This window comes from Hirundo rustica, chromosome 8 (genome assembly GCF_015227805.2).
Source record: "Hirundo rustica isolate bHirRus1 chromosome 8, bHirRus1.pri.v3, whole genome shotgun sequence".
NCBI lineage: Eukaryota > Metazoa > Chordata > Aves > Passeriformes > Hirundinidae > Hirundo > Hirundo rustica.
The window spans coordinates 33,351,896-33,379,177 of record NC_053457.1 but is presented as its reverse complement, the minus strand read 5'-3'; the positions used below and the strand labels follow the sequence as shown (position 1 = coordinate 33,379,177).

Sequence of the window (27,282 nt, the reverse complement as noted above, 5' to 3'; positions counted from 1 at the left end):
TGGAAGTGTCCAAGGCCAGGTTGGGCACTGGGGCTTGGAGAACCCTGGGACAGAGGGAGGTGCCCCTGCCCATGATCTTAAGGCCCCTTCCAACCCAAACCATTCCACGTGCCTGTGCCAAGGCTTTCTGGAGGTGCAGCTCTCTCTCCACTAGCAACTAAACACAACTTTTTTTGGTAAATTCCCCATAAATCAACCTGACATCAGCGAGGACTCTGACGAGAGGCGGAATTTTCAGCATTCACGTCTCTACTTTTCATTCCTGGAATGTGAACCTTAGCTCCCCTGCTCAGTTTTATTTTGGACGACACCAGGCTCTGCAGTTTTATGATATCCGTTCTTTATGACACATGAAGAAGAGCAGAAGACATGGGTTTGGTTCCGGTGCTCGTTCCAGCTTGGCTTTCATCTCCGATGTATCCGTAATGTCCGGATGGTTTTTTGGATGACTCACCTCAGATCTGAAGGAGCAAACGATGATCTCTCCCAGCCCTCACCGAGCAGGAATCTTTATTGACGACACTTCTTTTTCCTTGAGGCTTCTGCAGGTATTTGAATTAAAAAAGAAGCCACGAGGAAATTGAAACGGTTCTAATGTTTTAAACAGAGTCGAGTATAAATTACCTCCTCCAGTAAGAATAATACACAGAAGGAAGAAAAGGCTGTAAAAAAAATGCTTAAGTGAGACACTGTGTTAGCAGAGTTGCTCTGATACCCTGCAGGTAAGGACAGGAGCCTGTCCTTTAGCTCCCAGGTGCTAACTGGGGAATTCGTGGAAATTTTGGGAGTTTTTGAGTGCTGTAGGGATCCTGCTGCCATGGACATGGGTGGGAGCCCAACTCCCCTCACCAGCCTCATGGATGTTGAGATAAGATCAACAAAAAAGGTATTTTTTTTTGTAAAGTGGAGGAGTTTTCCTCTTTCCAAAGCAATGTGTGTGTGCTCCAGTGCTGTTTGGTGGTGTTTTCAGGGAAGCACTGGAGGCTCCTGGGGGCTCCAGTTCACTGTGAGGTGATGCTGGTGGCTCACAGGGGACAGGGGACGTGGTCAGTGCAGAGCAAGCAGGGCTTGGAACAGAACAAGGGAGACCAGAAGTGCTGACACACATGTTGAGATTTGTCAGCATGTCAACAGTAAGTGACTAAAATATGCAACTTTCCTGATAAAAACTGGGGATGAGGCCAGGGTCAGTGGTCTAAAGTCATTCCAGCTCTGCATGGTGTCACTCTGGGTGTCAATCATAGAATGCTTGAAGTTGGAAAAGCTCTCTAAGATCATCGAGTCCAGATGTTTCCCCTGCACTGCCAAGGTCACCCCTAACCCACGACCCCAAGCGCCACATCCACAAGATTTCTGAACACTTCCAGTCAGGGTGATACTGCTGCTTCCCCAGACAGCCTGTTCCAATTCTTGAAAACCCTTCTGGGGAAGGAATTGTTCCCAAATCTCCACCCTGAGCCTCCCCTGGCCCAGGCTGAGGCCGTTCCCTCTCCTCCTGTCCCCGTTCCTGGGAGCAGAGCCCGACCCCCCCGGCTGTCCCCTCCTGTCAGGGAGCTGTGCAGAGCCACAAGGTTCTCCCTGAGCCTCCTTTTCTCCAGGCTCAGCCCTTTCCAGCTCCCTCAGGAATTCTCCAGCCCCTTCCCAGCTCCATTCCCTTCCCTGGACACGCTCCAGCTCCTCAATGTCCTTCTCACAGCTGGTTTGTCATCAGTGTCCCCCAGCCTGGCAAAGACCTGAACCACTGGGAAACCAGCATTTGCCATGGTTTTTACCATGGAAAAAGTCCCAAGTTTTGCACAAAACCTGAGCTGGCTCCATGTGGGGCTGTCCTGGTCCTGCCAAACTTTCCCAGGCCGCGATTCCTCGGCAGCAGCCTCACCTTTGCCATCGATCTGGGCTTCAGCAGCTGATTTACAAGCACATCTTTTCTGAACCGCTATCTGAGGCAGCTGCCAGTTGGCCCGAGGCAGGATCCAGGCACTCGAGACGGGGGGAATCAGTTCCAGCTGCACTCCGTAATTAGGAAAACCCTGGGCTGCAGCCGGATGTCCAGACGCCTTGCCAAGGAGCGAAGCTTTTGGTTCAACAAACAGGGTTTGTGAGGGGAGAAAAAATAAAAAGAGTGAAGATGTCACAGGACAGAGGTCATATGGCAGCAGTTGCTCCTGTGCTCCCTATGGCATCTCCCATTTTTAAGTCGGAGAGGTGGATTGTGGTGGGAAGGTCTGGGGAGGTTAAACCAGTCCTTGGGATTTCAGCTTGGAGAGAAATAAGTTTCTCCTGCTCCCCACAGAGACAGAAAGTATTTGAAATGCCATTTCTTTCATGCTTTCGCACCAGGGAGAAAGTGAACTTTGCATTTTGTTGTGTAACAAGGGTTCCAGGGCGATGTGTTTTGTCAACAGCGAGGATTTGAGCGCTGGGATTGTGACACATCTCAGCTAAAGCCTTATGCTCCCTGTAGTGCCTTCACTGCAAACACAGATTCAAGCTCTTTTTAAAGGTTTTGGTTTTGTTTTTTGGGTTTTTTTTGCTTTTTCTCTTAACAAGCATTAACAAACACGAAGCTTCCAATGATAGATTTAATAGTACCATGATAAATGCCAGTGCTTTTGCCACCAACGCCATTCAATCCATCTCAGCAAATATATTCAATGACTTGCCAAAAGTTTGAGTGTTCTCCAGCTGTAGGATTCCTATAGCAATATGAGAATGTCCTTGCATGGGATAGGGTACAAAAGGCAATGCAAAATTCCACTGTGGATGATTTAGCAAGGAAAAGAAATATTTTCTCTTCTTCTTCTTGCCTCGATTCTTCCTGCCTCTCCTGCTCCAGAAACAGCTGCTTTTTAAACTTAGACAGGCAAGAATTTACCAACCTATTCCAAGGGATCTGTGGGATGTTGGATGGTTCTACCCACAGATTACTGCTAATCACAGGAGGTTACTTGGATAAGAATAATTTACCTGTTATGTGCAATCCGCAGTGTGGGCTTTGACAACGTGCTCCTCTTTGACCCTGTAGTCCTCAGTCTTTCTCTGGTGCTGAAAATGCATTTGAATGAAATTCATGGGAGAATGAGCCTCTTGGATCTGATTTACCCCTGGCCTACCTCTGGATTTCCTTGTGCACCAGCTGACATGCAGAAGTTGATGATCTCCTGTTGTAGTTTCCTCCTTGATCTGAGATAACTGTGGGGTTCTTATTGCAAAGCATTTAAAGAAAACATCAATAACTTAGAGGAAGTTGTTGCTTTAATTACATAGGGTTTTTTTATCAAATTTCTATTAATCTCTTACTCAATCCAAGACTTTCTCCTTTACCCCTCTCTGAAGGTTATTCGCTATTGAGTTGTTTTAAAAAATAATTAAGAGCACAGGGGGCTGCTCCTCACCATGAAGGTGCCCACGTGTAATTCACCACAGCACTGATACACTGAAAATAACCTTTCCATGAGGCTTCCCCAGCAGCAGAGGAGGATTTTGTGCTTTGATCCTGTCTTCCTCACCGTGCACCACGACAGGGTGAGGAGATGGCTCCAAGGGCATCTCGCCCATCTTTGGTGCCAGCAGTCTCCAGTGCTAGACCAGACTCCCTGCCTCTGCACTGATGGCAGCCCTGCATTATTCCTTTGCCAAAACCCATGGAGTGGGCCCTCTGCTCTGGCTGTTTTCTGGATTCTGTTTTTTTCACACACTGTGGCTATTGAGTCCAGCTCTGTGGTTCTGGACTGCTCAATGACAAAAAAAAAAATCTCTTCCTTCATGCCAGCTATGGACGTACATGGTGGCACTGGCATGTTGGTGTTATGCTAGGGAAGTGTTAAAGTATATTTTAGTGTACCTTATTAAAACAAAAAGCTCATCAGACACCCTCGAAATGTTGTGGTGGGACTAAAGATTTCTTGAGGGATATATCTGATATCTTCCCCCTCTTCCCCTTCGCCCAAGGAGATGAATTCTGTTGTGGTGGGCATGGTTTAACAAACAATTCCTAAAGTGGAGCTGATTTATATTCCTTTGTTAATATAATGTAACACATAAACTGAAATTCCGATTAGCAAAAAAAATTTCTCCTGTGGCAGCCTGCCTGGGTGGAAGAAAAATAATACAAAAGGTCTTACCAGTGATGTGACATGTTGCTGTAAAACAACAGCCAGGAACGTCAAGAGATTTCAGTCCAAGTGGAGAATTTCTGAAAATTAATTTTGGACGCTTAATACAAGCTAGAAAGTAACGTAATTTCTGGCAAAGCAGCTGACAGCAGACGTAATGCATCAGTGCGATGGCCCAGACTGCGTTAAATGGGAATTAGCTCCATGCAAAAAGATGCAGGGAGAGAACCGTGCTCGCAGAAAACAACCCGTGACAAAAGCAGAGGTTGAGGTGCTGGTGGAGCAGTTATCACGGAACTGGGAATGTTGTGATGTGGTTTGGAATCACTGCAGCTCTCCAAACGTGAAGGTGACCCCGTGCCAGTGAAATGCAGCTCGCTGCTGGGCTGTCGGTGCTCCCCGTTCTGCAGAGAGCACAAAAGGGGTGCTTGTTGAAATCCGCATTTCCCAGCTTCCCCACTCCCTCCGTGGCCGTGCCCGAAGCCATGGAAATCAAAAGCAGAGACAATGAAGCTTTGGATCAGCCCCGGACACAGCGTGGGACTGTCCAAATCCTTGCGATAGGATCCCAGGGATGTTTCCTGCTGAGGGGGAGAAACAGATCCCAGGGCAATCAGATCATTTCCAGCACTCTTTCCCTCCTGCTGCACTCCATTTAAAAGCACATCTTCTAACTCATCTCCTCCAGAACACTGACAGTAATGTTCCTTTCTCTGTGTTTTTCCCCAGGGGTGACACAAAAGTGCTGGGGCCCTGATGGTCAGAGGACATGCACAGGCCTTCAGCAGGAGAGCGGTGTGTGGGGAAAAACGAGCCCTACCAAGGTAAAATAAATAAATTCTGTTCGGGGAGCAGTCAGCAGAATGCAGGAGGGTTTAAAAAACAATCACTGATTGCTGAGCAGCATGTTTGGACTCGGTTTTGTTTAGCTAAGCTTAGCTTAGGCAGCAGAAAAGCCAAATAAAATGTTGGTTAAGTGTTGTGATTCTGCACGCTCTTGGTGAGGGGGAAAAACTGCAAGTTTAGTAGGGGAAAAGAAGTTGTAAGAAACCCCTCACGAGACTAAATCAAGCAATATCCCAAATATCAGTGCACTCTGCCTGATATGTCCTCAGGATAAAGCCTGAGGTTTTCAGCTCACCACAATTACTTTGTGTGTGTGTGTGGATCTTTTTCACAAGATGCAGTGAAGCTTGAAAGCTCCCAAAGAGCACAGGATCAGCTGGGCAAACCTTAAAGATCCATTTCTTTGCTAAAGATTGGGTGGAGGAAATAATACATCTTTTCAACAGAAAAAAAAAGGCAAAGTAAATTATTTAAAACATTGGTGCATGAGTTTGTAGCTAATCAGGAGCGCTTCTGACGTGCTTTTGGACTCTTGCAGGATGTCTCCATCTGTGCAGCCCTCAACAAAAGAAATAAATGTCAAATTAGCTACTGGAGCATGAGAGATGCATCCAAAATAAAGTCTCTCAAGGAACATTCTTCTTTGGTGCCCTGTAGAAATCTGGGGGAAGCTGAGAGTTTTGGAAGGCATGCAAAGGTCTTAAACCTGTAGGTAGAAGTAAATGAAGTGAAGAAAATATGAGGTAAATGTTGTTACAAACCATGAAAGAAACAGAGGAGGGAGAAAATGCTTTCCCCGAGGCTGTGAAATTATTGAATTGTCCAAACCACAGGCAGCTGGTTTAAAGAGTTGATAAAATTTATCTGGCATTTCACCTCGTTAATAAACTCTTGATCTGCCTCTGCCCATTTGGGTTCCCAAGAGGCTCCTTCCCAAGGGATACAAAGGAACTGTTTCAGGTGAAGTTTTCCTGCATGGAGGAGGAACACAGGGGTGGTTTCATAGGAGCTCAGAATCATGGAATGGTTTGAGCTGGAAGGGTCCTTTAGGATCATGTCGCCATGGGCTTGGCTGCGGTGTCACCTGGGCGCAGAGAAGGGTGACCGTGGTACCAGGGAGGTCATGGCGCTGTCACCCTCACAGTCCTCCTGGAGGGAGAACAATTTCATGTTCTGTGAAGCCCTTGTTGAGCCCTGGCATTGATTATCAGCTGATAGAGACACTCAGCCAGGACTGGAGTGAATTCCCAACAAGCAGGAGCCGATGGCACCTAAACACACCGTGGGCTTTCTTTAGGAAACGAATCCTCAGATTCTGCATGCCAATTCAGTGTTGAGTTTGGGTTGGGTTGGGTTTTTTTTGTTGTTGTTGTTGTTTTGTTTTGGGGTTTTTTTTGTGTGTTTTGTTTTTTGTTTTGTTTTGGTTTTTTGGTTTTTTTTTTTGTGGTTGTTTGTGTTTTGTGGGGTTTTTTTTTTTTTTTTTTGGGGTTTTTTTTTTTTTTTTCTGTTAGGATCAAGAGATCTGGGAACACAGGGCAGGAGCAATCTAATCAGCCAATTTACAGCAGAAATGAGATTAGGCCAGATGCTTTATTGCATGGGACTTATGTGCCCGGCGGGGTACATAATAATAGCAGGAGGCTTTAAACTCAGGTTTACTCTTTCTCAAAGAGCTGGAGCATAAAAGCACCTCCTTTGCCACCTGGAGGGAATTAAGGTGTGGTCTACCATGATGGATGTTTCCTGTCACGGATGGAAAAATGAATCTGGGCCACTGTCACTCTCTGGGCCACTGTCAATCAATCTTGTCCGTATGTGTTTGTACATCGTTGGCAGGTGTCACCAAGGAATCATAAGGAAGAGGGAACTAATTAATTAAAATAGTGCCCAGAGCCCTTGTGAGTAAGTGTATCACTTTTGGGGGAGTTTTTCATGCCTTTAACTGGTGAGTTGTAAAGCTGTCATGCCCCTGGTGCCCACATGTCCTCTGCTGCATGTGATGTCACAGGCCAGTGATCCATAATGTACTTAAATGTGTTGGAAATTGCAGCAGATCATCATGAAAGAGGAGTTTATAGTCTGAAACTGGGCAACAGTCTTTACCATGTCCATTTTTAAACACCCACCAATCCATGGTGATGAGTTAAATGCTCAAAACAATACTGTGGAATACAGGTTTTAAATTTTAATATTTTTTTCCTTCACCAGAGTGATAAAGTTTCCATTGAAGCCTCCCAGACAACTCAGAGCTGATTTCAAGAGGGTGCATTTTTAAATGACAAAAAAGTTATTATGAACAGAAAGTTAACAAGAGCTCCTGAACAAAACTGTCTGCTGTGATAGATGGCGGATGAGTTGCACACAGGATAATGGAGCATGGCGATAACTGGGAATCCTTTCATTTGCAGGAATCTCCGCCTCCCCAAAACACACCATTGATTTCACCAGAAATCGTTGCACAGATTGATGAAGATAATTCCAGAGGAAACCAGCCCTCTCTGCCTATGCAGGCCCTCATCCCCCAGCCCAGAGCTCGTCACACGAAGCCGTCGTGTCCTAACCACGGGTCAGCCGTCGTTGGCAGAACATTTTTGGTGCTTCCCAGCCGATTAGCGATTCAGGCGTCCTTAGAAGACAACGCCATGTCACCATCGGACTCTCCCAGCCCAAACCAGTGTCCAAGCCAGCAGAGAGGCTTTGCCTCCATCACTGTCACAGCCAGGCGCGTTCCTGTGGTCTCTGCAGACATCGCACGTGCCCCTGGGGCTGGCCAGGAGCCCAACGCCGCGTCCCCCACGTCCAGCAGAGTCCCTGCTGTCCTCAAGCGCTGGCCTCCCCCAGCCCACGCAAACCAACCTCCTTTAAAGCTTTCCAAGTCTTGCTCCATATTAGGTGAAGGGCCCCAAAAGCAGCTGTTTGACCCCGGAATCAAGGAGGATGGCGTGGCTCTTCAAAGCAGTGACGGGAGGCAGAAAATGCCGCCCTCGTTCATCTCCTGTGTCCACCTCCAGGTGTCCCAGCCGTGTCCCAACACCATCTATTATCTAGACAAGTCGCTCAACGTGCGCATTGACCAGCCTCGAGTGAAATGCCAAAAAATGTACAGATCCACGTTGTCCTTGAGCCTCAAGTGCAGTTTGTCCGGATTAACAGCAGATGGAGTAGATGGCATAGCTAATGGAGAGCCCATGGAGGAGAGAGCTCCAAGGGAGCTCCCAGGAGCAAACGGGGCTCCGCTCAGAGCACACCTGAGCGCAGACTTCACGGGAAATAAGGTAATCAAGAAGGAAAGAACAAAGGAAGGACGTTTGGGTAGTAAATACCCTTTGCAAAGCGTCTTTGCCTCGGGACTTCCAGCATTTGTGGATATTCCCAGAGGACCTCTCAAGGCAGCAGCAGCAAAGGAAGAGGATGAGCAGCCTGGCAGACACCACGCTGTGTTTTCTATCCAAATTCCCAATTCAAGCAGTGAGGCAGGTAAGTCATTCCCATAAACCTCAAGCTGGTGGAGCAGAGGTTCAGGCTGGAGCAGCCCCACCACAGGGGTTCTGTGGGAGCAGATAACAGCAATCCTTGCTTCTGTGGAGGCTCAGGGAGTTAGAGCACAACCCAGAGGTTTCCAGCTCCAGCACTGCCATGAATATTTGCCATGCTAGTGATGCGTGGTGCTCATCAGTTGAGACAGAAAAATCCCCCTGTGTGTTCTGCATTAAACCTCTTTTTTTTTAACCATTTATAACAGGGATTTTTTTATTATTATTATTTTCCCAGCAACCTGCAAGTGCTTATCCCCTGAAAATAATTAGGCTTATCTTTGAATAAAGGCTGAATTTCAAGGTGTGAAATTAAGAAGGAGATGACTGCACTGAGCTTGGTTTTGTGCTCCTTGCAATTAACAATTACCTTGTTTTCAGCCTTTTATTTAGAAAGCTACAGTAATAAACCCAGGCTTTTATACCTAATGGAACCAGGTAAAAGGTTTGCAAATCTTGAACACATTTGTTTCCAACCTTTCCAAGCATTTTACAGACATAAAATGTTCTTTGCAGCATTGCTCCTGGGGGAGGGAGAGGGGCCCTGGGGATTGCTTCCTGCCCAGAGTGGTGCGGCTCCTGCTGCACTGGGATTTTCCAGCACACTTGGATAACCACAGCTGAGTTCATTGCCTTTCCACGAAGGGAAGGTGGACAGGAAGATTGTCAATGAGGGGAGTCTGTTTTTTACCAAAAGCACAAAGATTAAACTTACCCCCTCCGTATCCTGCGGCCTTGGGCTACATTTAATTGCAATTACCCAGTTCTTATACGGCTTTTTTGATCTAAGGGTCAGTGCATGACCATGAGCCGCTTCCTAAGGTTCCTTTGTGCCTCACCCTCCCAGTGTGCAAGTGGAAGGGAACAGAGAGATGAGAAGCCTCACGCTGCCTCCAGGGCTGGGCAAGGTGCAAACTCCTCGTGGTCTCTGCTGCTCTCCCTTTTCCGTGCCTGAAATCAACAGGATTGTTCCTGCAGGGGCAGAGCCTGAGATAAAACATTCCTCTGTTTTCCTAAGCATAATCCAGGCTGTGTGGTGTTGGAGGGGGGAAGAATCAGTGGGGAGAAGGAGAGGGAAGATGCCAACCACTGCTAAGGGGTTTGGGATAGGAATATAAATGGATGGCACCAGCAAATGAGACATTTCAACTGCATGCATCCTAATTTTAAATATCAGGGGATATCACTCCATGGGGAGTGTTATGTATTCAAGGCTTTGTTCAACACCATCTAAGGCTTCTCAGTGATAAACCAGATTTAAAACTGATTTAAAACTTCCCTGGGCTTAGTGATGACATGGTGGCATGGAAGAACCACTTTCACTAGAAATAATTAGAAAGTGAATTAGGAGGCTGCTCCTGGGTTCCATAGTTTTACTGAAAGGAGGAAATTGGTGAAGTAACGAGCTGAGAAATACTGATTTGCGATAAAGGACTTCCACCATTTGTGTACACAAGACTATAGGTGTAAATAAACATGGGAAGTGTTACCTTTTCAACTGCTTCCACCTTTTGTGTGGGCCATAATGTGGAATGTAAAGACATACATTTCTCTTGCTGAGACCCTTTGTAACACGTAAAGAGGTGTTTATCAGCTTACTACAACCTTCCTGTGTGAAATTTGTATAAACAACCAGAATAATGCTCCAAAACAACAGCCTTTCCCAGCAGGATCACCCAAGTAATGAGCTCGTGCACAGCCATCAAACATTAAACGGGACAAATCATGAGAAAACTGGTAAAATGCACGGGACATCCACACTGGTCCTTAAAATGAGACGGAATGGTGTGATTTTAACCTGGGACACATGAAAAACTGAGTCTTTTTTACTTCTGGAATGGGTGAAGTAAGGAGGAGAAGTATTGGTATGGGATTATCAATCATGGAACAATTTACGTTTGAAAAGACCTCTAAGATCATCCAGTCAAACCAGCCCCCAGCACTGCCAAGGCCACCACTGACTTATGTCCCCAAGTGCCACATCCAAAGGGCTTTTAAATCCCTCCAGGACTGGACAACCTTTTAGGAGGAGAACTTTTTTCCCATTATAGATTCCCAGTTATTTTGGATATTTTGTTTCCTCTGCTGTTTACTAATTCAACCCCCTTCCCATTAAGCTTTGCTCTGCTCCATGTTTATGCAATGAAATGTTTGTGAAATGAACTGTTCAAAACGCAGGGAGAACCAGCAAAGAAGGGACAGTGAACGAGTTTTGCCACAGTGTTTGTGCTTTAACAAAGTTATCCTATGGATGAGGTAACTGCAGAGAGCACTTTGTCCATTACATTTCTGATGACCCAGAAAGTTGGAGTTTATATTGGTTTGCAGCTGTAGGCAAGAGCTTCCTGCCAGCAGAAATACAAGTGGTAATAACATCACTACGCTGGGGAAAAAAAAAAAAAAAAAAAAAAAGGAAAAAAAAAAAGAAAAATCACTTTCAAGGCTACACTTCTCTGTATGAAATGTGTAAATGCAGTTTCCAGGATGTATAGGTTGCTTTATTAGGATCTGAGTTGGAATGAGAACCCAAATCCTTCTCTGCTTTACAGGTGCTGGGGCTGGGTTTGCTATAGGCCCAGTTGAATCATGGCCTCTTTGGAATGCCTTTTTCCTAATCTTTTGTGTGACTTCACTGCAGAAATGATGACTCTAGTTACTGTGTTACTCATATTATTTCATGTCCAAATCCAGCTGTTCAAGACTTGGCTTTACGTGGACCTGGCCTACTTAATCTAAGGCCCTTCTTTCAGCAGGAGGCTGGGCCAGGTAATCTCCAGAGTTTAACATTTCCACCATGTGCCACATATGAAGAGGATGCTTTAGGATCATTAATGAAATGTAAATCTTGGGCTCTGCTCGTGGATGGGAATTACACTTGGAAATCCAAATCTCTGGGACTCAGAGTTCAAAGCCATGGTTCATGCTAGAGCATCCCAAGGATGGAATATGATATTTCCCCACTGTGGACTGTATCTTCTGTTGGCTCCACTGCTTTGGGCCTTTATTTCCATATCTGGCAAGAAATTGGGTTGTAAGTGCTGGAAAATCCATGTTATACATGAAGTCAGACTTGAACCGTGGGAGGACAGAGCCGTAGGACAGAACCGTGTTTATTCTTAGTGAGTGGCCAACATTTCCATCCCTTGGGCAGCTGCAGGAACGTGTGAAGGGTCCTGCTGGGGGCCACATGAGCCACCCACCTCAGAGATGTGGCCAAGGGCCAGCCCAGGCCAGGCTCCACGAGGTCCCTGTCAGGGGTGATGGATGTGCATCACCCTGCCTTTGGTCACGGCTTTTAACAAGCTGTCAGAACTTGCTAACGCTGCTTTTCAGGCAATGCTGCAATTTCCTTTCCTGTCCGCAGCTGATGTCTCATAAATACAAGGTAAGTTAGAAATGGAAAGATTAGTCTTGTTTCTGCTGAAGACAGGAACATTTTTAATCTTAATTTCTCGCCTACCTTTCATTGAAGAATATATTCCCCATGAATATCTAGTTCTCCATCCATCTTTCACTATCTATTACCTACTGGGCTCTAGACTGAAGTATTAGAAAGGAAAAAAAGAAGAAAATGGGACAACTTTAAATTCTTTTTGACCTCTTGATTAAACAATATCATCACTTTTCTAGGGAAGATTATAAATGCCAACATCTAAATTTATCTGTTTGAGCTTAGGTAACAGCGAACCTCTTCACGCCTGGGCGCCTTCACACATCTCAGCTATTTTCCAAACCAAAATATTTCCTGCTCACCTCTACACTTTTGTTCGTGTTTTGTTGTCATACCCGAAACTGACGTGGAGAGAGATTAAGGAATAACAGCTGAGGTGGAGAGCGAATCCAGTCTGGATGGTGGGTGGATCTCACTGTCCTGAGCTGAGGTGCAGGGTGGGGGGAGATGACAAAAGGGAAAATCATGAATCACATTCCCACGTAAGCCACCCAAAATTAGGGACATCAGGGTTATCAGATAATCATCAGCCACAGTGTGGCCATAGGAGCAGGGCAGTGACCATCCCTGTGCTGGCGCTGCTGAGGGACCTTGATTCCTGGGGTCAGTCTCGGACAACAGAGATGTTGAGGGCTGGAGCATGTCCAGGGAAGGGGCTGGAGCCCCAGGAGGGGCTGAGGGAGCTGGGAAAGGGCTGAGCCTGGAGAAAAGGAGGCTCAGGGGGCCCTTGTGGCTCTGCACAGCTCCCTGACAGGAGGGGACAGCCGGGGGGGTCGGGCTGTGCTCCCAGGAACGGGGACAGGAGGAGAGGGAACGGCCTCAGCCTGGGCCAGGGGAGGTTTACATTGAGTTCTGGGGAAAATTCCTTTACGGAAAGATTTGTCCAGGCCTGGCACAGCTGCTCAGAGCAGTGCTGGAGTCCCCATCCCCAGAGGGATCCAAAATCCATGAGTGTGGCACTTGGGGACATCGGTCGGTGGTGGCCTCGGCAGTGCTGGAGGAACGGTTGTGCCCGAGGAACGTCAAGGCGTTTTCCAGCCTGAAGGGTTCCGTGGTTCCGTGCGCAGTCAGCAGCGGGAGGTGGGTGACACACAACGGGGTGGCTGTGATGGACAGCAGGGCCTGAGCCCCTGGGAGCTGCCCTGGCCCGGGGGTGTCCAGGGCAGCATTCCCAACGTTCCTTTTTCAGAGTTCAGGGGTGCAGTGCTTGGGAGGGGAAGGACACGGCCACAGCAGTGAACGAGACACAGCATAGACCCGGTAATGGAGCTGCTCCTACCTTTTCCCAAAGAGCCTGGCGGGTGGCTTGAAAGCATAATTTGCTTAATTAACAACCCAAGGCAGAGAGTGGGGAAAACTGAGAGGGGATCTGGGCTTTGCGTGTTGAATGGCCCCAGATGATTACAGACTTCTGTTTCCTTCTTGAACGTATTTCTTAACAAGCGCTGAAGTCAACAGCGTGTTTTTAAGGGGTAAATAACTAGACTTTAATTTGTTTTAAGATATATTTTAATTTTTTGATGCATGTATGCATCTTCCTACTCGTACTGGAGTACAATCAGAACAGCTGGTGCTGTGGGACTTCGATAAGCTGCTACCTGCAAAGCAAAAATATATTTTTGTTTTAAATACACGCTGAAGAGCTCCAGGTATTTGAGACATTTATGTATCGAGAAAACCTTTAAACTGATATATCACCCTAGTAATCAGAACAGGCTAATTAGGAAATCTGAAGGCTGTAAGTAATATTTATTTTCATTAATTAAATAGTATTTGAAATGCTATGATGAAGGAATGTGGCCTATCTGGTGTTCTCACCTCATCTTCTGTTTATGGGAAAGTCACTGTGCAATAAGCCAGAGTGCAAGATTTGTATGTGTGTAAATACAAATATATAAATATATATACACACACACATACATGAACAGGATATAATTAGAGGAAAACAGTTCCTGACAATATGGAATTTATTGTATAGAAACTTGAGCAGCTCCAGCTGATGCTAATTAACTCTCCACCCTGCAAATGTGTGCAGCAGAAACGGTGGTGAAGACAGGAGAAATATGAAATATGGCACAGGAGATTTTGCTTTAGCTTGCACCTGCTAAGCACAAGGAGCCAAATCTTCAGCTGATGTCAACCAACTGAAATCTCTGCCTGCAGAGGAGTGACACTGATTTACACCAGCCAGGAACCTAGCTGGGGACGTTACTGACTTGGCATTATGGACACAGCAGCTGGTGCTGACTTGTTAAGAACAAAGGACCACATGCCAAAAAGCCCATTAAAAGGAGCTCCTTTGATGTTTCACTTCATCTGGGATAAATTTAAAATGGAGGAGGCTGTCAGTTTTCCTTAGTCTAGACATTCTGTGTCATTGGGTCTGTGTTACACTGAGGTGTGACCTTCATGTGCTGCATCCCCAGAAAATGAGGATTCAATCATTTCAGGTGTTGAAAACTCGAGTGAGGAACTGACAATCCTGCTACAGATGACTCTGGAAGATGCTGCCAGCCTTTGAGACAGACCCCAACCTCTGTGAAGGGCCAGAGCAGTTGCCTCTCTGTATCTTGGAGCTTTTAAATTCATTTGTTGAAGCAAGGGGAAGCCTCTTCTTTTCTGGAGGGCCCTTTTGCATTTTTTGGAGCACCAGGTCTTCAGCTTTGCTCTCTGTCTCAAAGGCCTGCTGCCTTCCCCATCATCTGGTGGGACAAAGGGTGTAGGAGAAGGAAGGGCTCAGCAGGAGGGGGTATTCTTTGATATTCCACTCCTTTAAACTCTTTATTTATTAAATCAGAAGACAGATGTGGTGACCTTCTGTCCTGCCATATGGAGGCAAGGCTGCTCCTGGAGATTGTTACCAATGATGACAGCAGGGGAGAAGGGTGATGCTCAGGGCTCTGTGGGCCAAAGCTGGTTTTCAGTGACAATGCTGTGATGTCACAGTGACACTGGCTGAGATGATTCTCCTGTGGAACCACTTGTTCTTTATCAATTTCTCAGTGGTTTAAGGTAACGAGCAGCCAGAGATGGTTGGATTTTCTTGGGGTTTGCTTGTTTCTTTGGGGTTTTCTCGTGGATGTTTTTGTTTGGGTTTGTGTGTTTAAGGGCATGATCATAAAATAATTTGACTGGAGTTGAAGTTTCCTTCAGGAAATGCCTTTTGAGGATTAAAGGCTCAGTTTTCTGTTATGGGACAGAGCAATGGAGCTGTTGGGTAGAAAGTCCACTGTTTCTCTAGAAGACAGAGGGATGTCTGCCCTGTTAATGATGATACAGAACACATTTTTATGAGTGAAACTCATAAGTTAGGTTTTCCCAAATACGTTCTTGTTGTCTGAAGATCCAAGTTAAAGTTCAGCATATGAAAACTGAGGTTTTGAGTCTTCCACTCTTTTCCATTTAGGATTCTGTGATCTAATGGTCTTTTCCAACCTCCACCATTCTGTGATTCTGTGACATTTCTATCTTGAGCTGTCAGAGTTGGTAAGAATGTGAGACAATTTGAAGTGAGAGACTGGAGGGTACAAGTCACTCGTTAGCACTCCGGGCAAGCTGCAGCGCCGGAATACCAGAATGATTAAAATAATGATTAAAGGAGATGGGCTCTGTGGATTCAGTGACTGCGTTATGCCACTGGAGTAAAGAGCCTCATTTTCCCCTAATTCACACTTGGTTTAAACTAGGAACGACTCTTGTGCAGTCTGTGAAATGAATACTTGGCTGAGCCTGGCTGCGGTAAATTATCAGAAAGAGCTGAACTAGGTGCCTCGGACATGATGAGAATTCCAAGTGGTCCATGCCTTTCTTACCCTGCAAATCACCATTTTAATGCTCTAAATCTTTTTTTTTTTTTTTTCAAGTCACACTGCATCAGATTACTCCTTGAATCACCACAACAGCATCTGATATCTTCTGGCATGACATCCTGGAAATGCAAACATGGATTTCTGACTCGGAGGTTTTGGGTCCGTGGCTGTTACAGGGAATGTCTCAAAAGTACAGCAGTAAATATTCTTTCCTTTCATCCTCTCACGGCTCATAGGAGGGAAAAGGGGAAAATGTTAGTAAAATTTACAAACATTGTAGTCGAGCAGCTGGGTACTGGGAGCTCAGTGGAGCACGCAGTCACCTCAAATTGTTTGGGTGGGTTATTAGCTGCCCACTAACATATTCTGCTGCAATTATGCCCTCTCATGATTCCGAGTGCAAGGCGATGTCCTGCAGGTGCCAGGCAGGAACGTTTCCTTCTCACAGAATCACAGGATCATCAAGGTTGGAAAAAGTCCTCCAAGGTCACCAAGTCCAACACCACCACGTCAACTAAACCCTCTCACCAAGTGCCACATCTACTACTTTTTGGAACACTTCCAGGGATGCTGCCTCCGCCTGGGAAGCCTGTTTCTGGGGTTAACCGCTCTGTCAGCAAAGAAATTTTTCCTGCTGCCCAGCCTGAACCTGCCCTGGCACAACTGGAGGCTGTTAAATGGCAGGATTTTGCTGGTGCAGCCACTGCAAACCCTTCTTCCACCAAAGCTCTCCATGGCAGCCAGGCTGGGTGCAGCACGTGGGTCCCCATTCCCTCCCTGGAATCAGTGTTGTTCCCTTGTTTAACACCAAGGGAGAAGGTCAATTAACTACTTGCAAAGTGCTTTGAGAAAATAAATTGGTCTTCAGCACGGAGAGGCCGATTGTTAAGGGCTGGTGATTAGCTGGGTTTGGAATTGTTTGCTCTGAAGCCACTGCACTAATTTTGCCCAAAGCCTTCTGTAAACAAGCTGTTTCTTGACATTAAGAAGCTTTTCCTACTTAGGACTGATTATAGGTTTGAAGCCTAACAGCTCTTAGGTACACTTTCTGTTTTAAATGATTACAACTTTCTACAGTCAAATATTAGCTTTTGCCAAAAGAAAGCCTCTTCCTTTTGAGAAATGCGGCGGCAGCTGTCAACATGGTTTAAAAAAAAATAAAAAAAACCAAAAGAGGTAGCTAGGGAAAAGAGAAGCCTTTTTGTTAGAGATAATTTTTTAATCTAGACTCTTAGCTTGAGGTGTTGTTGATATAGCTGAGATAATTAAGCTTTACCCCACCAGGCAGGGCTGTTTGAAGAAGCAATAATACCGGTGCAATGACACATTCACTGGGAGGAATGGGCTGGCCCAGCCTCTCTCTTCAAGCCAGCAAAGCTAGGTTGACTTTGGATGCTGGCACTTCTGGGAACGGAGCTGAGGACAGGGCCAAGCCCCAGGTTTTTATTGAAGGGTGAATCAAGACCTTGTCAAACATCACATTTTGAACAGGGAGCGTGGGCAGAGCTACGCTGCCAGCAGTTCAGGTAGTTTCCATGGATGTTAATGCCGAGCAGCAGCTGATGCTGCCTCTTGCAAATGAGTCATTTGAGAAGCATCAGGAGGCAGTCTGGGACAAAAGCCTCATTGCTGGTCAGCAGGAGTTTTGTGTGAATTCCGTGGCACCCCTGGCTGACTGCAGCTCGTTGACCGATTACAAGCGATGCCTTTTCCTCAGCAGCCGTCTGAAAAATAAATCCTCCGTCCTATCTTGCATCCCTTGACAAACCCTGGCATAACTAATAACGCTGTCATGGCTCTCAATGTTTCCATTTCTCTGGGTTACCAGGCTGTTGAGATGATGTGCTCTGTTTGCTCATATCTAAGATTGCGTGGCTTAGCTGTGCCAACCCCTGATTCATGATAAGGGCTGAGCTATCAGTCTTTGTCAGGCGGAGGCTGGAGCCTTGCTTGGGATTATGGATGGCTGCTTGAGGCACGTGTGGGTCTCTACAGCTGGGTCTAAATCTTGAAGGAGGCAGAAGTTCCTTACATTTAAGGAATGTTAATTCCTGCTCCTCTCTGCTTGGGGGATTGGCAGCATCAGCCCCCAGCACGGAGGTCCGGGAGAGCTCAGCAGCTCAGGATGTGGGGCTTTTATTAAATTAAAACAAACCCCCTAGCAGGTGGTCTGTAATGTAAAGCTGCCTCCAGTGCTGATGTCTGATCTCATTAGGGACGCACAGGGAATCAGCTCTGAGTGTCCCCTCCCTGGCCACCAAGTCAGCACGAGAGGTTTGCAGCCCTGCCTCTGCTAAAATGAACTTTGGCCAGTTTCAAAGAAGCAGTTTGTCACAAATCATCAAAAATCCACTCTGGAACACTGGGGAGAGTGTTATATGCAAGGATGAAAAGCTGAATTATCCTGCTGTAAAGTGAAATGGGGGGAAAAAAAAAAAAAAAAAAAAAAAAAAAAAAAAAAAAAAAAAAAAAAAAGCAGTAACAATGGAACAGGGGATGTTTGCTGGATTGTGTGTGTCTCAAGGAAAGGCAAGTTTAACCTGCTGTAATGCAGGGTCACTTCCCGTTAGCAAAACCCCCTGAAGGGAAAGAGAGGAAAATGTAAAAAGATACTTTACAGTAAAACAATATACTTATTTTACTCCAAGATCAAGGATTCTTTTATTGTTTTTTAAAAAGGAGCTTTTGAAAACCTACCCTTGGCTTTACAGAGTATTTTTAACTCCTCCAATATCGTATGGCTTTCACTAAGTCATTATTTCAAAATGGAGCTGTTGTCATCTTTCTTGCACGGGGCAAAAATTACTCTTCTCCAGATGTAATTATGATTTTGTTCCTTAAAATTGCTTCTATAGGCAGCTGAACTTCTACAACTACAATCTATACTGGCTGAATTTTATTAATGGATTTGTTCTGCTTTCTGTTTCTTTGAGTTTTGCTCTCCCATATCTCTCAAAGCATTACACTTGCATGTCTTTGTTCATTAGTTTTAAAGCTTTCCTCAGCCAGGATGATAGAAAAAACATTTATTTCTGGTCATCCAGTTGCAATTCTGGCTATTCTCTTTGGGGCATATATATTTCAAGCTGGGTTGGTGGAGGGATTTAGATCTACGATTCCAGATAGTCTAAATGAGAGTAACAGCCCTAATTCCCCACACAGAATATTAAAAACGGGTCCAGGGTGTACAGAGTGAAACGCTGTGATCTTACCTTTAAGTACCTTTGCCTCGTTCTTTTATTTTATTTTTTTTTATTGTTCCTAAATATCATTTGCATCTGTGTTCGTTGAAGTAACTGAGAGCAGCTTCGAGGATGAGGGAGTTGATCTTTGGAGCCCCTGTCTGCTTTGCTTTGCTCTGTTTTCCCGGGGATTGGCTGCACCTGGGTGCACCTTTGGAAGGGAAAGGTTAATTCAAGAGGGAGCTGGAAGAAAGAATTCAGCAAATTGACTCTGTTATTATTCTGATTGCCTCCAGTGTTAGACAAGAACAAGACGCACCTTTTTTATTGCCTTTAATTAACTACCACAGAAAAAAATCCCCACCATACTGTGAATCTAATAAGGATTAAGATTTAGTTAGAATATTAGAACCAGATCCACGAGGAAGACACTCCTCATGCAGGAAGGGTGTTTTGATTTTATTCCTGAACTTCCTCAGGAGTTGTGTGTTTTTTTAATTCCTTCTCAAGGCAACCTTTTATCATAAAATGCTAGGAAGCATCCATCCCCTTTTTCTAACTTTAGGCCCCATTCTTAGTTCTGTTCATGCATTTCTTTTCCTTCTCTCCCAATCCACATCTTCACAGGGATCCCCCAGACCTTGGGAGAATCCCACTGGTGCCGTTCCTTTTAGCAGGGAAGTGGTGCAGAGACAAGGGAAGGTTTTCTCCGTTTGCACAACGTGTAAGAAATTTCCCGGAGCTTAATTGTCCATTCTTGAAGGTTGCTGTACTTACACTTGGAAGCCAATATCCATGGAGAGCTGGTCTGGTAGTTAGGAGGAAATGGAGTGTGAATACTCCAGGCAGCTCTTCTTTCTTGTGCTCAGATCAATATTCTGAGTGAGAGAGGAGAGATGTGACTTGGAGCCTTCTCCTTCCCTCACTCCCGGCTCCACCCTTCTCCCTTACAGCCCGTTTTGAGCCCCCTGATGATCCCTGCTGAGTTTGGGGAGCCCAGCAGCAGCAAAAAGGTCCCTGCTGGGGACACAGCACTGGCTTGAGCAGTTTGACAGTGAAGCTGTTTGGCCTCACAACACACATTTGCTGCACAGACCATTTCTTGATATAAAGGCAAATTATCTCCCGCTGTGATGCTGCCATGGATGAGCAGAAACTCTTTCCTCTTTCTTCTCCTCTCTGTTTGCTGCTGGCCAGTAGACTAGTTTAATTTAAAAGGTGATTTAATGAGATAATCTGTTTTCCATTCAGGTCCTTCCTGTGGCTTAGCTCCCCTCCTTTTTTCCCCCTCTATCCATCTGATTTCTTGGCTGCCTGAGTGAAAGGACTTCCTCCCCTGCTGCTTTGCAGTTACCTGCTGCTTTCTTCATCTTCTCCTACCCCACTGCTTGTTCCTGCCTCCTCCCACAGCCACCCTTTGAGTCCATGACCCCGTTAATCTGTCCCGGTGTTTTCCCCCCTCTCTCTGTGCCATAAGACATTTTTGTGTGACTGCAGGAATGGGACTGGTCAGGGAATGAGGTCCCTGGATTTGCATGGGTTCTGAGGGGATGCACAGAATTGAGTCTGTCCAGTTTCTTGAGAGCATCAAAACTACTTCCATCTGAGAAAAAAAGCCTGGTTGTGACAAAAGATAAGGGAAATATTTGCAATGTACGAAAAGCACAGAGAAAAAGAAGTTGTGTCAGAGAGCAGGAAAGCTTGGATGGTACCCCAGAGTTTGGGAACTCTCTGTGCTCCTTGCTTTGACCAGATTTTCTGTAAGGCTGTGAAATTGCTTTGGATGGGGTTCATCTCAATGAATTTAATTAAAAATGAGGTTTGGTTTTTTTTTTTTTTTCTGTTTGTGCTGATCTTCAGGGATCCCTCACTAGAGGATCCCCTGAGGAGCTGACTCCTTCTCACTGTATGAGCAGTTACAGAAAGGAGCTCAAGATGTTATGGTTGGAGTCGATGATCTCAGAGGGCTTTGCCAACCCAAACAATTCTGTGGTTCCGTGCTCCAAGCTCTGATCCACAGGGAGAGGGAAAAACAGTAAATGCTGTATCTCAATGCCTCTGATTTCCTCAGAAATACTGGATAGCCAAAAAGAGACACGAGCCAGTCAGGTCACTAAAATGCATAGGAGATTATCATTGTGTGGAAAAGAATATTTCTTATCTGTTGTGAGTGGACTAAGGATTGGGAAAGTGAATTGAGAAGTTCCCACACGGCAGGATCTGATTTTAGTGAGTGACTTTGAGTTAAGGAAGGGTCGAACACAAAATCATAGAAACACAGAATCATTTAGGTTGGAAAAACCTTTCACGATCATCGAGTCCAACCATCAGCCCAGCACTGCCAAGCCCCTCACTAACCCATGTCCACAAGTGTCCAAGTGCCACATCCACAAATTCTTTAAATCCCTGCCGTGCCATCGCACCCTCTGTCATGAACTGGCTCAAAGGAGAAAAAGATTTCTAATCTTTACTCTGTCCTCAACCAAGACACGGGAAAGAGTCAGCAGAGAGAGAATTGTGTTAAATCTGCTTTTAAAAAAGACAAGAAGAAAGATGAAGGAATCTTTACAAGGGCCTGGAGTGACAAGGAGGAATGGTTTCCACTGCCAAAGCACAGGGATGGATGGCATTTTGGGCAGGAATTGCTCCCTGAGGGTGCTGAGGCCCTGGCAGAGGGTGCCCAGAGCAGCTGTGGCTGCCCCTGGATCCCTGGCAGTGCCCAAGGCCAGATTGGACACTGGGGCTGGAGCAGCCTGGGACAGTGGGAGGTGTCCCTGCCATGGCAGGGGTTGGCACTGGGTGGGATTTAAGACACATTTCAATTGGAAGTGTTCCAGGATTCTGGGATTTGAAATTGTTTAAACCTCATCAAAATAATTGTTATGAATTCAGTGGTGGCTGTGAGGAAAACCAAGGCCTAACAAGTTTTGGGATCAGTGTTTTAACCCTTCTCCAGTGGAGTGGTTGCCTCAGAAACATCTCCCATCCCCAACATTTCCAGTGCCCCCTTCTGGCTCTGTGCAAAGTCCCAGCAGGAACCACCCGGACCCAAAAGGTCCAACTTGTACAATGCTTTGCCATGAAAGTTTTTGATGAGAAGAGCATTGCTCAGCCCCTACAACTTCAGGATCCTGCCACGCCAATAACAATTATGTGGATTAGAGGGCCCAAAAAAAAAAAAAAAAAAAAAAAAAAAAAAAAACCAAACAAAACCATTTTTACAGGATCTGGGATTGTTTTTCTGTTTTTCACAGGAACACCAATGCTGTTGGGAAGCAGGAAGAGGAGCAGCACGACAGCCCCTGGCTCCCTTCCAGATGAAGCCTCCAGAGAAACCACTGCTGCTGCTACTGATGGCCCATCCAACAGGGCAGATCCCTCCAAAGATACCTCCAAAGCCAAAGAGATCCAAGCACAGGGTGTCCTGAAACCAAAAATGTCCGTCTCCAGCAGTGTATGCAACATAAAGGCGTCATCGAGAATCCTCGGGGAAGAAAATGTTCACGGGCAAAAGCAGCTCCTAAAAAGTAAGGTACAAATCCTACTGTGGATGTCAGGAATATGGTTTCAATAATAAGATGAGATCAGTCTCAAAGAAAAAAAAAAAAAAAAGTGAAATAATGGAAAGTCAGGCCATTTTTGTCCAGCTTTAAGTGCTGAGCGTGAGTCATCTGGTGAGAGATCAATCAGCTGATCTGACTGTATACATTGCTATGGTTAATAGAAAACAAGATTAAAATGACCAAGATAGGCTTAGATTCCTGAGAAAATCTTGAAGAAGCATTAAAATTGCAAAGTCAAGCAGCCCCAGCCTAAGCAGGTTATACCAGCAGTGAGGTTATTTTTACAGCCGTGCTCTGATACCTTTCTTTCACTCCTTCAACTTTTTTTTTTTTTTTTTTTTTTTTTTGACACAACAGCCTGAACTAGAATTATCCACAAGATTTCAGCGTGTAAAACATAATTTCTTTGGGTTCAGCAGTGTCTGGGATGTCTTACTTCCAACATGTATTCTCACAGCTAAAATGCAGATGACACTGGCAGCTGTATTCACGCACCAGGTATTTTTGCAGAAGACATCTGACAACAATTTGGGTGTAGCATCAATATGTTTGTGAGAAACTTATTCCTTAAAAATGTTGTCATGGTCATAGAAGCTTTTTTTTCTTACAGCTGTTTTTTCTTAAGAGAATTTTTTGCAGGCAGGTAGGCAAAATTTGTCACCATTGAGTATAAAGCCACTGAATGTTGCACATTTAGAAGCCTAAATGTTGTTTTCAGTGCCTGAAGTTAGATCGTGGCATTCCTCTAACTGGAAGCGACTTTGTTTTACAAAAGTGAAGCATCCACTGAGACCTGGCAAAGCCCAGCTTAATCCACACCTCTGTAAACCTGGCTTAGGGAGGAATTTAATTTCATGTTCACAGGTTTCAAGGTTTATTCCAAAACGTTGGTGAGAACCGTGTTAGGGAGGAAATACAGCTCAGACTTTTGTAAGGCAAATGTACCCAACACAGATCTTTTTAATATGTTTTTTAAGTACAATATAATATGTACAATATGTCATAAAGAGGAAAATATTTTAAGTTTATTGTAACCAAAAATTGAAATAAAACAGTAACGGGCTTTATTCCCAGATATTTAGTTCTAGAAATCAAATTATTTGGCAGGGAAGGAGCTCTCCAGTGTGACTTTTCAAACGGTTCATATGGAGCCCTTCCGAAGTTCCTTTGTTATTTTGGGTTTGTTCTGTCCTCTGAATGAGAATCTGATTTTTGAGCCCACAGCCTCTTTTGGTCCTAATTTGTGTGGGGAGTATCAGACAGTGAGCATTAAAACTTAATTATAAGAGTGGAAAATAATCTCTTTTCTTCAATGTGAATTGACAGCTTTCATAATAATGCCCTATAATGCACAATAACCTTTTGTGGATTAATTTTTTTTTATGGAGTCTTTCCACTGGCTAACGGTCTGTAGGAATGGCAGAAAGCAAACTGGATTAAAAACAAAGGAAAAAAAACCCAAAAAATGGTGCTGATGAAAGACTCAGTGTGCTGAAAGGGAAATTATTTTTGGTTAAAGCCCGTAACAATTTGGTATTTTCTGCAATAAATTGGAATGAACTCCAACTGCAGGTCACAGCGAGATATCCCTGGCTTTCCATGGCACAGATTTTGGGAGGCACCAGCAAAGAGAGCTGAGTGTCCGAGAGTTTTAATTGTGATTTCCTTCCATGTGAGGTCTGGATAATGTGAGAGACACTCTGGGTGTCACAGGGCAGCCACCGTTAGATCTGATCTCTCCTGCCTAATGAAGCCTATTAATAACAGCCTGGCTTTCTTATTTCAGGAATTGCCCTCTCTGTCTAATGAGGTGGAGAACCCAATAAAAAATTAGCCGTGCACTCCTAACAAAGTTTTAAATCTCTCCAAGGCAATTATGAATTCCCTGGTTCGAGGGACAGAACAAAGGAGCTCGAGGCGCAGGAGGAGCGGGAGCGAGGCAGGAGGATGGCACTGGCCAGGGTGACACTGTCCAGGGTGACACTACCCAGGGCCCGCTCTCCAGCTGTGACCTGGGACAAAAACCTGCTCATCTGCCCAGAACCCAGCTCCCAGCTGGAGAAAACTCCAGCAGCTCCATGGACACTGCGGGTAAAGCATCTTTTTATTTTCCTTTCCCCCTTTTTCCCCTGCTTATTTTTCTTTTTTATTCCCTTTTCCCCTTTTCTCCCCTTTCCCTTCACGGATGGTGTTTGCTTCCTGGGAACTTGTTAAGGGCAGAAGTTCACATTCCTTGTTTTTTCCCTTTCCAGTGAAGTTTTGGCAGTTTGTACCCTCTGCCAAAACTTGCTTGGTTGTCCAGGCTCCCTGTTTTGAGCCGCAGCTGCTGTTCCTGTGGGGGAACTTGTTAGGAGTTTGGGAATTTGCAAATTCCCGATTTCCCAAGTGCCTGGCACTTCCAGCACCAGCTGCAGGTGTGGACATGGTCCAGGTTTGTGCCAGGCTCCAGCAGCAGATGGACTTTCCTGCCTTTTCCTCCAGCACATGTTGCAGACCCATCTCTCCTCCTTTCTTCTGTCCTAAGACATTCCTAAATGTTGAAGCAGCCTTTGACTGGGAAGTGTTTTCTTTCTGGATCAGCCACGGAGAGATCTGACAATCTAAATAAACAGGAAAGTTTGTGAACTGTCAGTGATGAGTTGCTTTGGTGATGGGGTGAGAAAAGGAAACAGGCAAAACATCAAGAACTTGAATTTGGATGTAAAAATACGTCGTTTGAAACACAGAAATGTATAAACTTGACAGGACAAGGGGGAATGGCTTCCCATTGCCAGAGGACAGGGTAAATGGGATATTGGGAAGGAATTCCTGGCTGGGAGGGTGGGCAGGCCCTGGCACAGGGTGCCCAGAGCAGCTGTGGCTGTCCCTGGATCCCTGGCAGTGCCCAAGGCCAGGTTGGATGGAGCAGCCTGTGACAGTGGAAGTTGTCCCTGCCCATGGCAGGGGATGGGATGGACTTTAAAGTCCTTTCCAACCCAAACCCAAACTCATTTTCACCACTGTACTAACCTCTCACTGAACTCAGCCCTCTGCCCATCACACCTTCTCCTCCCCTTGAATGACGTGAGAATAAAGCAGATTCTCTGTTTGCTGTAGGAAGCCCTGGAGATCCACAACCCTCAGTTCATCTCCCGCTCCCAGAAGAGGCTGAAGAGGCTGGAGCTCATGGTGCAGCTGAGGAGGGCCCAGCAGAGGGAGGCTCCTCCAGGCACTCCCCGAGCGCCTGCTCGCAAGCTCTCCACATCCACCCCCAGCAAAAAGAAGCAATTCACCATCCCCGACCCGATCAGCGGTGAGTTGTGACCAGCAGCAGGTCTCTGGCTGCCTTGGGAATCCCGGATAGAATTTTGTCCTGGTTTGGAAAGAGAGGTGTCTGCTAAGGAAGGCAGGAGCCTCCCTTGAAATGGAGAATGTAAACCCCCTCCCTCTGAATTATTATAATTTTGAAATTAAGGGGCTTTCAGGGAAAGAGATGGGAAGAGGAATAACAGTTCCTTACTAGGAAAATGGAAAATAAAAATGCAGTAGTACAAAAAACCCCAAACCCCAGCCAGGGTCGGAGCGCAGGGTGACACGCTGCTGCTCAGGGCGCTGGTCCCAGCCCAGCCCAGCCTCCTGCAGTGACAGATGTGGTTCTGGCAGCAGGGATCCTGCAGCAGGGTGCAGTTTTCCTCTGCAGCTCCCGTGGTGCTGGGATGGCTCCGGGGTTCCTCTGGCAATCCCGTGCACACGGGCTGTGCTGCTGTTCCCGGTGCCAGGTGTGATCCAGCCGGGAATGCCGGGCTCCTCCCCTGGCTGCAGCATCTCCCGAGGGAGGATGGAATTGTCTGAGCCCTGCAGTGAGCCTGGATGGGCCAGGAACAGCAGAGATCCCTGCAGGGAGGAGGGGTCCTGGAAGGGATAAAGAGCAGTGACACAGCTGGATTAACAGCTGGGGATGGAACACACACCGCTGGGTACAGCTTGCATTGCAACCCAAGACATCTCTCCAATACTGAATTTGGGAAGAAACGTGAGAGCTGCAGTTCTTGGTTCACTCTCCAGCATCTCTCCAGATGCTCCTGGCAGAAATTCCCAGCAGCTCAGAGATGGGTTAGTGAGGATGAGGAGTTTCCCGTGCTCTGTGGCAGCTCCTTGGGGACTTTTTGTCACTGCCACATGCAGTCGTGTTCTTCATCGTGGTGCAGTTGCTGCTGGTTGTGGGGGTGATGGCAATAAATGACGTCTCATCTGCTCCCAGCTCACAGGATGATCAGTTTGGGGACAGAAGTGACAGCAGGGAGGCAGGTGGGATTTGGGATAGGAGCCCCAGCTCCAGGTATGGATTTGCCGCTTTTGTGAGAAATCCCAGAGCTGGGGAAGAGGCATCCAGAGGCATCCAAACTCTGTGATTTCCTGTTTGAAGCTGATTAGGTTGTGGCAAATCTCAATCCTCAGTGAGGAAAACCCTTCTCTCCCTCACAGCCCATAGAGCACCTCTGTAAATGTTATCTAAGCTCAAGATGTTAAACAAATTGCTTTTCTTTCTCTTTTTTTTTCCCTTTTCTTTTTTTAATTGCCATCTGGATGCTAATTAATTCGGTTGACTGAAGAACAAAGATTTATTTGATTGATTGGCATTCCTCTTTACATCTTGGTTTTAAATCTGTGGCTGCTTGAAGATACATTATTCTGCTGAAAAGTAAATTAATTGAAAAGTTTAAACAAACTAACAAAGACACCTGGAGGATGCAGGAAAGGGAATATTTGATGTCTTCAACCCGGGGAAACACAAACAGATTTT

The 27,282-nt window shown here is 45.8% G+C and overlaps 1 protein-coding gene across 1 annotated transcript in view; it reads left to right on the top strand.

Moving 5' to 3' along the window:
* C8H10orf90 (chromosome 8 C10orf90 homolog) overlaps positions 1-27,282 on the top strand; it is a 62,093-nt gene that overhangs the window by 25,685 nt on the left and 9,126 nt on the right. Inside the window, exons 3-7 of the mRNA XM_040071366.2 lie at positions 4,845-4,939; positions 7,370-8,438; positions 22,191-22,463; positions 24,370-24,590; positions 25,596-25,791. Coding sequence (XP_039927300.2) covers positions 4,845-4,939; positions 7,370-8,438; positions 22,191-22,463; positions 24,370-24,590; positions 25,596-25,791 — 1,854 coding nt within the window. The remainder of the gene's footprint in view (positions 1-4,844; positions 4,940-7,369; positions 8,439-22,190; positions 22,464-24,369; positions 24,591-25,595; positions 25,792-27,282) is intronic.